This window comes from Planococcus citri, chromosome 2, assembly GCF_950023065.1.
Source record: "Planococcus citri chromosome 2, ihPlaCitr1.1, whole genome shotgun sequence".
Taxonomy (NCBI): domain Eukaryota; kingdom Metazoa; phylum Arthropoda; class Insecta; order Hemiptera; family Pseudococcidae; genus Planococcus; species Planococcus citri.
Window position 1 is genome coordinate 38,029,339 of NC_088678.1, and position 14,475 is coordinate 38,043,813.

Consider the following 14,475-nt stretch of genomic DNA (forward strand, 5'->3'; position numbering starts at 1 on the left):
TACGATACCCAGTAGAAGTCATCTTCCCATTTTCGTGATTTAAGAAATGAAATGGATAAAAATAATGCATTTTTTACGACTCGCGAGTCGATGCCCTTTTCACGTGGGGTATTGAAAATTTATCTAAATGGTTCCACTACACACGCCGATAATTTCCGCTGCAATGGCATGTGTAAGTTGCATCGTCGCTGCATGCGTGAAAAAAAGTGACGCCGGCGCCGCTCATCGTCATAATTACCGAATGAAATCTCGCGCAGGCTGGTATCATCAAAACATCAAAACACAAAACAGCATTGCGATGCGATCGAATGAACTTCGTGTATGCAATATACCATGCACGAGGGGCTATGAACCTGGTCCAGGGAAAGTTACCTGGGTGTTCACCTTGACAATCTGATGCTTGACAGCGGCCTCACGTTTTTACCACCGCGCACAGAATCGCCAAAGCGTTCGATGAAAAAACATCTCTCGATCGATCATTGATCCAGCGTTTGTTTTACTCGCGTTCGAGGTTCGATCTTGTAGTTCCTTATAGTGTTTTTTTAATCCAATTGTGAATTTTTTCTCGTGCGATTGTGATGGGTGATGGCCTATTTGATGTGTTTATTTGTGAAATTAATATCGATATGGTACATAGTGGTGAATTTAGCTCATGTACGAGTTACCAACGCTTATAAACTACCGATATCCAACGAGACGGATTTTGGCAACAGTTTAGGTAAGAATTGCAACCTGTTGAACGTATACAAATTGGCACAAATTTTTGTAAAATTCAGTTCTTCTATTTCTTTTTAAAAAAGAAAAAAAAACAATAGACTATCGACACTTTACTGGAATTAAATTAAATCGTGTTTAACTCTGCTCCATTAAACACGAATGACACAGTCCTCCTCCTCCTTCTCCTCCTCACACCTCCTAGCGAATATAACCAAATTACAGGAACACCTTAACTTCCCATCGTTCCGTATTACTTTTCTATTCCTTATAATAAATTCACACCGAGTAATCGAATCGAATCCGCACACAGCGGTGTCGCATTCGTCAACCATCGCAACATTAACTAGTTTAATTATCGCCTATTAATTGGAAATGGTGACAATAGCACGTGCTCTAATCGTCCCACTAACCTGTTTCTTAATACCTACAAAACTCGATCACCGAAAATGAAAAAAAATTTCCAATTCACAAACCATATTCGTATAATGTGTATTTGCGACTGCGAAGCTTTTCAACGATATAATAAAGCTATGAAAAAAAACAACGACATGACACGATGATGACGACGAGGCCACTCAAACCTGAAATTATGTGTTGTCGGAGTGAATACAAATTGCTACTTATCTTCATAGGGTTCTCATCTTTTCAACATCTCCGCAAGTGCCCTCCATTGTGAGACACAATTCAACTATGTTAAACGCCGCAAACGTGTCAAAAGACTTCTTTGTACATCTGCAAATTAAAAACAACTCGGCACGCTGAGGCCTTTTCACTTGATTCTACTATATCAGTATAATTTAAATTCTTTTGAGGAAACATTTTTTTCCCTCTCGTGTACAAATATTTTAATGGGTTTGTCTTACCAAGAGTGTTGTTGAAGATGAATGAGTGCGTTTGCAAAAAGGGCGATAACTGACAGGCTAATTAAATTGCATGTGCAATTTGGGTTCGTAGTGTATAAAATGCAGCAGATATTGATTAAGGTTGGAGAGGACTTGATTAGGTACTGTTGGATCGAAATCCATAATTGGCTATAAAATTTTACTTGGTTGCCATATTTTAAACTGGGCATATGATTTTTGAGCTGAGCCGAGCGAGGAGTCCCATTATAAATTTTCAATCTGGAATCAAAAAGCTCAAGACCATCTGAATTTTCAAATTCGAGATCCAAGATTCATTCAAATTCCAAAATTACGAGTTCTTGTGCTTAGATCAAAAATATTTTGACTTTTTAATGACTGAGTAAAAACTTGACGGAAAAAATTCCAAACTTGTTTTGAATTAAGTATACATTTTTTAGAAAAATTTCTCGAATTTTGAAATTTTTTCATTCTTCATTCAGAACGAGAGAAATTGAGAAAACAAGGGAAAGGGCTGAAAAATGATCGAGTATCAACATCGAGAGTGAGAAAAGTGGTACTTATGCCAAAAGCTTCTCCCACCTTTTTTGAATTCTCGCAGTGTTTTGCTTTACTTGCCCTCATCCTCCCCTTGAAAAACTTTCAAAATCATCCAGAAGAGTTTGTATGCTTCTGAAAAATCTTGAAATAAAAAAGCTAGGTAGGTACTAAAGTTACTTCCATTTATACATTTTCAAAAACCTATTTCGCATTCTTAAAACGATTCTAGGTAGAATTGCCTACTTCCGTAAAATCCAAAAAATTTGAAATTTTCAAAAATTCAAATTTTATTAATTTAGACAACTTTAATAATATTTTAGAAGTTTAAACGAATTTTTCGAATTTCAGATCCTACAAACTGAATACAATCGTCACCAGTTTCAAAGTTACCGGTAGATAATGATGAAAGAGGAGCTAAAATTTTGCTAACTGCTTTAGAAATTTGTTCGTGTGTGAAATATCTTCCCTCATTCATGCTTTCAGTTATTTTCTCGCTGAATGCAGATTTTTTTCTAGCAATATACCCAAGTGATTTTCAAAATTAATTTACTTCTCATGAAATTCCATCGAGTGAACAAAAAAGTTTTGTCACATTCAAGTTAAGAATTGTTACTTACTTGTGTATGAAGATATTTCGTAAATCATCAGTTGTAAGTAACTTGACTGTTTTCAAAAAACTTGCTCCAGTTTCTCAAGATTTTGGTAGTTTTTTTTGAGTTCATCGATAGGTCAGTGTCTTCCAAACCTGATCATCTTGTTTTTAAACTGATCGAATCGTGATCAATAACCTATGTATTTGTTTCGGTTAATGTATTTTGGTTTTATGGTGTTTTCCCATTTTTCTTTTGAATTAATTTTTTTTGATACCTAAATTTTAATTATGAATTTTTAAAAAATGGGACTGCTTAATGCTTAAAGCATAAAAGTAAAATATCTTAGATGTAAATCTCTATTTTCTGCCTCTGAGGTCGTAGACCGTTCATTTATGGGAGGCTCAAGATGATGACACAAAATAAAAAATCTCAAAAAAGGCGTAAAAATTCACTTTTATTCTGCAGGTGGGAAGAGACGAGGAGGAGTTGAAAAATTGGATTTCCTAAAAGGCGCACAGCATCCTTCAAATCTGCATCCCTAATCAGTCTCTTCGGCCAATGAGGGAAGGGGAAGTACGGAATCACTGTTTTTCAATGTACATATAAGAAGCATATCACTAGAAAAAAAACAACAAATTTATCCCCTCCAATCTGCTACAGAAAGCGAATTTCTGTGTTCTTCTTATATGTACATACGTAATTTTTGATTCTCTTTCGATTAATTTCCATTTTAGCTTTTTGGCTATTATAGGCACCTACATATACACGAATTTTAGTCTTTAGGCCAAGTTCATTAACAAAACATTGAAAATTGAAAGACTTCAAAATGAAAACCAAAAAAAAAGTCATCCTAACAACCTCCAAATGAAAAATAAAAATTCTACAAACAGAATTGAACATAACGAAACAAAATGAAAAAACAAAAACATGAACATTTTTTCTCATTCGAACTTCTCAAATCCAATGCCGAACCAAGTCCAAGTATCGAATTTTAGCAAGCCCGTATTCAGGATTTCCTCCAGAGGGGGGGGGATTATGAATGACTCATAAGTAGGGGACAAAAACCACAAAATTCCCAACTGGCTCATATGTATTAAAATTTCAATAGTAGGCACATTTCAGACATTTTCATGCTGAATTTCAGCTTGAAAAACGTGTTGATTTGAGTGAGGGTTTTGAAATTTATCCAGTAAATTGTTTTATATTTATAATGAAATTCAAATAAGTACGAGCGAAGCGAGGGCAAAATTTTGGAAATTTGTCAATCCAAAGAGTAAAAAATGCTACATTTCTGATTGTAAAATTGATTTTTCTGGATTCAACTTGACACTATCCTCACGTCCTCAGACTTGAATTAGTAGTTTATTCAACTACCTAGGGAGCAAAAATGATTGTTGACGATTTTCGAGGTTTATTGCCTAAGCGACGTACGCGAGGAAAATAATTCAAAATTGTCGAAAATCATTTTTACTCCTGAGTTGGATAACATATTTTTCGTTATGACTTATGAGGGAGAAAAATCCCAGTATACTTATTCAATTCCAATAATGATCACTGATCAGTAAGCTGGAGCAAAAGGAGCACTTTTTCTCCCGTATTATATGTATAACGAAAAATAAGCTTCCAGAAATTTCAATTTCAAAAAAGGAAAGCAAACAAAAGCATTGAAAATTCATAATTCAAGAAACAAAAATAATTAGTAGGTACATATAGATTATGCAACTAGGAAGATATGTAATTTGATTTTCAATGAATTTTGAAGTTTGTCAAGAATTATCTCCATAGAAATATAAAACAACATTATTTTTTTCGTGTGATTCAATGCAAGAAATCGTAGGAAATTATATTAACCTAAGGATTTTTTGGCCCGGGGGGGATTATACCTCAAATCACACCCCCTCCGCCCCTAAATACGCCTATGAATTTTAGTAAACGAAAATTGAAAAAAAAAAGGTATCAAGTCAATAGTCCGGTTTTTTATTTATTCCAAAGAAAATCTGGTTCAGAAAAAGCTTGTACCATATTGGCAGATAAGAATCTGAGAATCGATTTCTGATTTGAAATTTACCCTCGAATAAATTGTGAAAATTTTTGAAGCTTCCGTCAAAAATAACCTTTTCTCTAGTTTCAACTTGTGAAAAAAAAGTACAGTCAAACTTGAGTACTATGTTAGGATGGAATAATAACCAAAATTCACTATACGAGCACTTTCTGAAGCTACCTACTTTAATAAGTAGGAAAAAAATCAGATTCTGATAAAGGTTTCAGATAAGCTCAAAAAAGGTCGTAGTTATTAAGGAGGGGGGGGGGACGAGGGAAGGGAGGTCTACTTTACTGCACAAAAACTAAGATTTTAAGATTTTCTTTACAAGTTTTACTATAGTTCCTTTTGTAAAAAATTAAAACACCAAAATACATATAATTTCCGCCACGTTCAAAAATTTTTCAAAAATCGAAAAATTGACGTCAAGCAGTTCAAAAATGTCGATTCTGAGGTGTGGATGACGACTATCTTTCAATGACCAAATTTTAGCTCAATCAGGAAAGACAATGTGACAACCTACATAGGTATCTTAATTTGTAAGATCCATTGTAACTCTAACGAAATTTCGAGGCTGAATTTTAGTGTAGCAATTTTTAATTTTTGAACCTTTTCACTTCACATGAATCAAGATCAAGTATAGGTGTCTGCAATAGCAACAATTTTTTTTTATCAAATTGTGAGCTACCTATAAAAGTTGTTATAATCTTACTGGTTGATCTTCTTATCTACATTCCGCATCTGCTTCTACATATATAAATACCTACCAAACCAATGAACTAATACTAAAATGATCATCATTACTGCTACTTTCTTTCGTTGTAAGGTATCAAAATTGCATGAATATAGAGAGCTGTGTTCCAAAAAGAAACCCATTACATTCATTAGCAATCCCAACAAACGATGAAAAAAATAAAACCATTAAATTGCACAAATGATACATCAGACTAAAAACATCATAATCCATTCGATAGTGATTGCTTAATTTAACATATGTATAGGTAAAGGTATAGCAATCATCTCCTCCTTAAAACATAGGCAGGTCTATCCATTACAGGCATATGCGCAAGGTGTTATCATAAAAAACACTGCAAACAAACGAAAAAATGGCAATAGTTCATCTTGCTCAATAAAAACGTAACCGAGGCACATCTCGTTAAAAATTTACATCCATTATTAAGTTAGTCTAGGGAAATGAGAAAAAAAATTAATAAAACGAGAAATGAGAGTCGCGCGCAATTCGATTTACTCGCATTTAAATGTTGTCATTATATTCGTAAAATGCCACAATATATTTTTCAATTACCTATCTACACTTTTAACAAATGAACTGCGTGCACGGTGGTCTCGTATGGACGCTTTTATCGTCGATTACCTATTATTATTAGGTATTATTATTATAATTCTGTAAATTAAAACGTAGGTAGGTATATTTCAGGTACCTATGTATTTTCGCGTCGCTCGAAATTAGTCTGTAGCGTTGCCTATTTAAATTTAGCGCAGGTAGGTAGCTGGTTTTCCAATCATGAGAGAAACAAGTTTGTAATGAAATTAGTCGCCACTAAAACGTTAAAATGCTTGTAAATACATATCGACGAGTAACTCCAGCTCCAGTGATGTCAAGAATCAGGTATCTCATTACGTTGTTGCGAAGTTATTAAAAGTACACATACGCCAGTTGATTATCACAATAACACGCCTTCGGGTTACCAAGACTCGTATAGTAATTATTATGTTTAAAAAAATATACCTATACGTACATTCGGAGTATGCGTATGTGTAGAGAATGGATATTTCTTAATGTCATCCTTTAATTATTGTTTTAAAACTCGCAGTTTGAACTTGGCTCAGGCAGGTATATTGAAATCATCGTTTGAGTACCTACCCACCTACACGAACCGCATCATTTTTATAATATTTTTTGGTTTTTAAAGTGTTAAAATATTTAATTATCTGTTATGCAAATCATTTTACACCTCCAGTTACAGGTATAGGTACTTCAAGATGTGTTAAAATCGCAACTTAAAGATTTCTTTTTCTGTGCTTAGCCTAAGCCATCTCATGCAGTAGTCAGCTGATTCTTATCAATGAAAAATTCATCTTTTGTCTCATGTGTCTTTGTACGTACTGACAACGCGAACCCATAGACACGCCGATGATATGATAAATCTTCAGATCTGCTTTTTTGTTTTTAAAGATCAACATTAGAGATATTTATGAACGGTGTTGGTATACCTAATTAACGAGCATCATTAATTAGAAAGAATTTGCGTGATTTTTTATTACGCCGAAATACAGTACTAAATATTACGTTCAGTTCACCGAATTACTCTCAACTTGGAGCGTTTATGAACTTTCATTTTTGTACGCATACCTGGCTGCAATAAAACACCTTTTAGGTGCAATAAAAATTGGATAAATAGATAGGCATATCTCGACAAGTAGGCATCAACTCATCATTTTAATTCTAAATATTACTTTGCTCTTCAGTGTACATAAGTGTGTAACGAAAACCCAACAGGTCTATGGTCTACTTTGTGCATAGATAGGTACATATTGGATTTTAAATCTTTGAAAAAAAGACATAAGTGTCGAAACTGATTTTTGTCCATACGTGTAGTGGAATTGTGATGTGATGAATGGTTGTCAATATTTTACCAACTCGTTTGTTTGAAATTCGTGTCGAGCAATTTGTAATATTGTGTTTGCAAAAATTACAAAACAAAATCTTCAATGAACTCGTGTTCAAATGCAGTTTCAACAAAATGACAGCGAAAATTAGCGTATTTGTATTAAAACAAATAGGTACCTCATACAGACGTATTTGGATTAGCTCTTACGTAATTTTTGAGGATAATATACCTAGTTACTGAAAGTTGAGTTTAGGTACACAAGTTTGATACCAATTTTTCTATTATTAAGAAATGCTGTTGAGTTGTCGACAAAAGAATCACATCAATATCTATGCAGGAAGTTCGTTTGAGAAGTTAAATTTTTAGAGAAATAGTGTGGAAAACTTTATGAAAAAGTGACCAAAAAAATGACCAAAATTGGAGGATTTCGCGCTTCTTGGAATGTCGTAATTATATTTTGAAAATTAGTTTGTTGAAAAGAAGCTAATGAAATTGGGTTTCCTTGCTGAAGAAAAATGAAAATAGAGTATTCAAAGAACCAAGTTGAAAAAGTTAAACGAACATTTCGTCAAAATGTGATCAAATTTCATTATGACAACTTTTTTTGCCTGGAACTTAAGTTTAGGAAATGAAAGTTAAAGAAAGTCTTTTCTAAAAAAAAAAAAAACAATTTTGAATCACGAATAAGTATGTTATATCACCAGCCCTTGGCGAAAATGAAGTGAAAAGATCAGAAAAGAATCACTGCAGGGAAGTTGATTATAAAATCACAAGAAAAAAAGTCAGTAAAAAAAAATGCCAGAAAATTGGAAAAATTCATTTGGAAATCGATGATGAATGACTGGAAAATCGGTACAAAAAATTGCTAGAAAATTGGGAGCAAGAAGTTGATTTTAAAATCACAAGAAAAAAAGTCAGTGAAAAAAATATCAGAATATTGGAAATATTCATTCAGAAATCGATGACGAGTACCTAGCTGGAAAATTGGTACAAAAAATTGCTAGAAAATTGGGAGCAATTTTTAAAAATTTAAATCACTAGAAAATCAATGATAAAAATGATGAAATCGTAAGCATATTTTTGTATCATGCTTTCTTAGACAATGATAGGATAATCATTAGAAAATTGCCTTGGAAATCTCTAGAAAATTAGTGTGAAAAATCACCAGAAAATCAGTAAAAAAAGCAAGTGAAAAAATAGTAACAAAATTATACCTTTAAAAAATGCCGAGAAAACAAGAATAATCAATAATTTGAAAAATGTCTTGAAATGGTCGAGATGAATAAAGTCATATTCGATTTTCACCTGCCTAAATTCATTTCCACGCTTTCTGGGCAAATTTTTAAAAAATCTGGATAAATCAAAAATTGCACTGAAGGCTTCAAAATTCAAGTTCGGGTTGGTTAATACCTATTTATTTTGTTTCAGGATTAGTTGTCATTTAGATTTTCTGTTTTTTTTTTTTTTTTTAAATTCTGATGTTTTTATGACACAGATGTCTTAAAGATCAGCATAATGCAAATTTTGGATCGACCTCCGGCGCAAAAAGCATATCCATGTCAAAAAATTAACACCTAATAAAAATATAAATGAATTGGCTCGGTTTTAAGCATTTTGTCGAAAATAGTCTGTTTTGAAGTTTCAAAAATTCGTTTTGATTATTATAGGCGTTTCAGACGATGTTCTTTCCAAAAATCACTGTTCCATTCAAATCGGAGGCTGACCCTTCTGACCCCCCACCCCCGGTTCCCCTGTAAGTTCTAGAAAGTCAAACGTAATTGTAAACTTGGATTTTCTGATTTTTTTTTTTTTTAATTCTGACGTTTTTATGACACAGTGTCTTAAAGATCAGCATAATGCAAATTTTGGATCGACCTCCGCGGCGCAAAAAGCATATCCATGTCAAAAAATTAACACCTAAGCAGGGTAAAAGTATAAATGAACTGGCTCAGGTGATTTTTTATTCCGCAACTGTGACCTATCAACTGCCTATCGTACATACAGGGTGCCCAGAAATATCGAGTACCCCTAAGAAAGTTTTTCATTAAAGATATAGGTTGGCAACGTGAAATAGATGCTTATGATTGGTGGAATGTTATCTCTCCAGTCCAACAACCAATCATGTGCTATCATTATTATCATTCACTGTGACCAACCAAAGTATTTTAGACGAAAATTTTGTTAGGGGTACTCGATATTTCTGGGCACCCTGTACTACGATAGCCTACTCGATAATGCATCAACTTCGAACATTAATCGATTAATCGTCAAATTATACGTGTGATCTATACGTAGATAAGTAGGTACTGCTCATGCAGCGATCAGAAATACTTGATTGTAATTTCCAAAGTTTGTCGTAGGTTGGATAAGCGATGCAATTCCAAGTTGTCCTAAAAACACAAAAATCCTCAATCTAGAGCGAAACCTAAAAGCAACGCGAATGCTTTCAAAAGTTGAGTAGATAGGCACTTAAAAACACATCGAAAAAAAAATCGAACAATATGAATGACGATTGCCGTTTGAAATTATATAAGAACCAGTTCTTTATGGCGCCGATAAAGTTGTAAGTAACTGCATTTTTATGGCACGCAGATAGTACAAGTGATAGGCTACTGATACATGACACTTCTTCATTACCATGAGAATATACCAACAAACGCTGCTAGCAACGGAGATATCATTTCGATGCGTTTGAAAACTAAATTATTCGCCAGTTTCAACTTTTCTACGTGTACCTGTATATCTCTACCTATATCTCTATATCGATCGTAAAGTAATTAGAATTTAATATTCGCCAAGTTAATCTCACACAGCTGATGTTTACTAAAAACTTGGTTCTGAAATTGATTTACTTTATAACTGCTTTTTATAACATGTAGGTAGGTAAGGTATCTCTTTACTTGGATAGTCTTTCAAACAACTCGAAGGGATGGAATATTTTAAAACAAAAAATCGTCATATTTTACTTTCATATATTAATTTTCAATAACCGGCATCATTTTCATTTCTCTAATGCGTTCAACTTTGAAAGAAAAGGTGCAACTAACACTTTCACTATTGATATTTAGTTTATGACATACCCACCCAAGCGCAAACAGCTCGCAGAATACACCCAGATAAACGTTATGATGTCGCCAACTAAACGATGTCCGATGCGTATGCACACCTCTATTTATGTATATTTTTTTTCTCTAAATCGTGACCAACTTATTATACGAAATTGTAGGTCAAATGACGAATTTACCAGTCTGGATCGAGTATACGAGCTTATAGCTATGTTAGTAATCATCAACTAGTTCCCGCATCGAGTTGCAATTGTCTATATAGCAAGTATCGTTGACTGGTGAGATCTGTATTTTTTTTTTTTTTTTTGAAATTATGAAAGCTTGTATGATACATCATATCGATGGAAAATTACCTTAAATATGAATATGATACTTTTTGAGATGCTGCTGCATTATTGTTTTACTTTACATTTAATTTTCACAACACAATATGTATATGTAACAAGGAGGCATTCATCTTAGAGTATGATTATAGTGCATTATAGCCTCATGCAAGGAGACAGGTCACGCTGTATTATATTTCATAATACTTCATAGGAGAAAAAAATACTACACGTTGATACCTAATTCAATCGGAAGAATTGCGAATATGAAGAAAAAAAACCATTGGTCGGCACCACTTTTCGACCATTTTACATAATATTGTACAATTTGTATGCAGTTGCGTAACCCTAAACAAAAATGCAAATTAATTAAATTACCGTCATTAATATTTTCTGCACGTACGACTAAAATACCCAACAAAAATGCTTGATACAATTCAAATTATTTCTATCCCTTTTTTTCCTTCTCTTTATTTTTAATGGCATCGTTTCCTCATTCGTGATACAGTATTAGGTGATTTTTTTGACGAACTTCTAACGTATATGGTACGTAAGGATTTGAGAGTTGACATTGAATTCTCGTTTGAATAATATTTTTCAATGTACGAAGTTCTTTAGCAAATCGAATACAGGTTTTGAAATGCGTTTGACATTGGAAGACGGCTACCAACTTTCGTAAATGCAACGAAATTAATTTAAGGAAAATTAATTATGCATCTTTGGTGTTACTGATGCTGTAAAAAAAGAAAGTTTTTTTTTTTTGGTAAATATTCTAGTAAATGTACAAAATATCAACCAAGTACTTAACTTGATCCTGAAAATGGCGATATAAAAAAATTAGTAGTAGATACCTAATACAAATCCAGTGATAATCCTTTCTAAGAGGATTATTTATTTATTTTTTTTTAAACCACAGGTATATTAATAGGTACTATGTTTACTTACATATTAAAATATCAAGACCTGAAGTAAATTCGTTATTAAAAGGAGAAAATGCTCTTAATTATTGTATTTACTTCGGTTTTTCAGTCTGTTGAACTGTATGATCGTAAAAAAACGATTACAGAACGTATTGACGGAAACGATTCATTTACAAGTTGAAAGCTCCAGTTAGATAATCAATAGAGAAGGAAATATAAATCGTTGGAATATTTAACTGTTTGTAAAAATATGACACCTATGCTGGCATATTGAAACGGATCTTCTACTTCTCCCACATCATTGTGCAGTTTTACTTTCAAGCTTGAATGCAGCAATTACGTGTTCAATACATGCTAATTATAATCATATAAGAAGAAAGTGAAATTAATTATGCACAAAGAAATTTCTTCCAACACACTGCAACATTACTGTATGGTTAAATTTAGGAAAAAAAATCTTTCATTAGCATAATTTTAAATCAATTAAACGTATACATTTTGCACCGCTGAGACAATTTGTACACATTTTAATTAACATTCTCGCAACGTTTCACTCCATTAAAGTATCAACAACTTTGTTCTTGGCAAAATAAAGAAGCGTAAGACGACGCGAGTTATGTCGTTAAAATTTTTTTACAATGATTATCAAACAATTATGTACCGTCGCGTTTTATAGCATTAAGTAGCTGGGATCTATGCGGCGAATTAACCGGGTATTTTCTTCTGCCTATGTTTCAGACTTGGCGGAGAACATTATCGATACTCATACGGATGACATAAATGATATCGTAACTACTCCAGAAACTTGTTCAGATGCTGATTGTAAATTTAAGGAGAGAAATGTTACGACAACAACGCCGCATGCTCGTAAGTGAATAAAATCCATCAGTGGATAATTAAGTTTACGTTGCTTTACGAATTGATGACACGTCTTACTTATCGAATATCTAATTTTTCAGCATTATTCGGTTTCATACCCAGAGAATGTCCTCAAGATCCACTACCGGAATTATTCCCAGTACGAAAATGCACATCGGATCAGGAATGCTGGCCTCGTGTATGTTGCTTCGACGATAACGAATTGACCGGATTTTGTCGTATCGCTATCCCCGTATGGGATCAATTACCAATGCCACGGATCGTATCCCGTAAATATATTTCTGATGTGTTCACGCAGTATTTCTGTAGATTATGATTTGCATTTTAATTTTCGTTTCATTTTACAGCTCTCCGAACCGCTATGGCATACTGGCAATGTACACCTCCGCCACCACCGAGTTACGATCTATTCCCAAAACCATGCCGGTCAACTTTTGACTGTTTTCCTAATTTATGCTGCCAGGAAAAAGATAAAAAAGTGTGTAGGCCGCCGAAAAAATCAATTCTAACGTTGATATCGAATTTTGCTCAGGTACTAAGCATTACGTACTGAAAAATAAAACAACATGAATGATTCACTAATGATAATTTGTTTCTAGCAGAGAGAAAGCTGGTTCGGTTGACGAATAAATAACTTTCAAAAAATTCAATACATTTGTGTATAGTTTTTGTAATTAGTTTTGTTTGTATAAATGTAAATTTGTTGATTTTTTCATGTTAATTTATCTCACGTCTATGTTGTTCTTTTTTAAAAATATTGTTCGAAATGACAATAATAAAAACCAAGAGTAAATCGTTACTGTTTAATTATTAAACACATACCGAAACAATAAAAATACTTAGGATTAGAGATGTTGAATCGACCAGTTCACTAAACTGCATTAGTCCAACTGAAATTAAAAAATACAAAAATCAAATTAGAGAGTTATGCATGAACTTCAACAGTAAATAAATAATAGATAACTGATGTCGAATGTTCTCAAAAATGAGACAATTTTAAAGGAAAGAGAATGAGAAACAATACGTCATAATTCAATGCACTGACGCCGGAGAGTACCTTTTCGGCTTTTTCCAGGTTCATAGATGACAAATTGCGATCAAAAAAACATATCGCAATGAAAACCATACTTTAGCTGCATTTAATTACATAGTGAATTCTTCGAACTACTCAATATATCTATTCAAATCATTAGAAAAAAAACAGAATACCTTTTTAAAACCGATATCAGATGCGTACTCTCTGAAACACTGACGGCATAAATTTAATCCATATTTACGGATAATACCATGTTTGTTGGCACAAGCTCGGCTGTAACATAAAGTAAGTATATAATAGTATAAAATAATACGGAAATATGAGATGAAATACCACACGTTGACATATTTGCAGAGAATATCAACATCGAATCGAATGAGTTCAACGTGTGGCTGAAATGACCGTAACACAAACTCACCAAGATCTTGATCCTTGACCGTATTTTCGCGGGTGCGAATACCAGATGTTTTGGAAACCCATCTCGATGATATTTTTATAATAAATTTATTAATAATTAACACGATTAAACGAATTAAATCGTTAATTAAAACATGAACAATCGTCAAAATTCAGTTTCGCTGAAAAGAAATTAAGAAAAATATTTCTTTCAACTTTGTTGAAGTAAAGACGAAGCAAATTCAGGCAGCATTTGGCATCGTTCATTGAATGAATTGTTCAGATTTGCGACCTTGGTAACGATTCCGTGAACGAAGTTTGAACAAAATAAGAACGAGTTTGCTCCACAGTTTTTTTTCATTTTTTTATTATTTTTATTTTTTTAAAAAAATAAAAAAATATTTTGATTGAATTTTCGAAAAACTTTTTATCAGATTCAGATTGAAGAAAATGAAGAAAAAAGAAGAGAAAT

At 33.0% G+C, this 14,475-nt stretch overlaps 2 protein-coding genes across 3 annotated transcripts; one reads left to right on the forward strand and one right to left on the reverse strand.

The window, feature by feature from the left end:
* Positions 1-389: 389 nt before the first annotated feature.
* Positions 390-13,370, forward strand: LOC135835681 (uncharacterized). Of its 2 annotated transcripts, none has more exons than XM_065350063.1 (5): positions 390-718; positions 12,431-12,559; positions 12,652-12,840; positions 12,919-13,103; positions 13,174-13,370. In XM_065350063.1, exons 1-5 carry the CDS (start codon positions 586-588, stop codon positions 13,192-13,194), a joined length of 657 nt encoding a protein of 218 aa, XP_065206135.1. In that variant the 5' UTR covers positions 390-585; the 3' UTR covers positions 13,195-13,370. The 2 variants fall into 2 exon arrangements, with proteins under 2 accessions (XP_065206135.1, XP_065206134.1); XM_065350062.1 differs by having other exon boundaries at positions 395-718; positions 13,171-13,370.
* Positions 13,361-14,209, reverse strand: RpS29 (ribosomal protein S29). Its single transcript, XM_065350064.1, has 3 exons — positions 14,026-14,209; positions 13,781-13,880; positions 13,361-13,461 (listed from the first exon to the last, which is right to left on the reverse strand). Exons 1-3 carry the CDS (start codon positions 14,085-14,087, stop codon positions 13,453-13,455), a joined length of 171 nt encoding a protein of 56 aa, XP_065206136.1. The 5' UTR covers positions 14,088-14,209; the 3' UTR covers positions 13,361-13,452.
* Between the last annotated feature and the right edge of the window lie 266 nt (positions 14,210-14,475).

Bases quoted from the DNA above. Each gene is read 5' to 3' on its own strand.
- LOC135835681 (XM_065350062.1), top strand. From the start codon at position 586: ATGGCCTATTTGATGTGTTTATTTGTGAAATTAATATCGATATGGTAC. The intron at 12,560-12,651 runs GTAAGTGAATAA...CTAATTTTTCAG, and splicing joins GACAACAACGCCGCATGCTC to CATTATTCGGTTTCATACCC. The intron at 13,104-13,170 runs GTACTAAGCATT...ATTTGTTTCTAG, and splicing joins TGATATCGAATTTTGCTCAG to CAGAGAGAAAGCTGGTTCGG.
- RpS29 (XM_065350064.1), bottom strand. From the start codon at position 14,087: ATGGGTTTCCAAAACATCTGGTATTCGCACCCGCGAAAATACGGTCAA. The intron at 13,881-14,025 runs GTGAGTTTGTGT...TTTATGTTACAG, and splicing joins GGTCAAGGATCAAGATCTTG to CCGAGCTTGTGCCAACAAAC.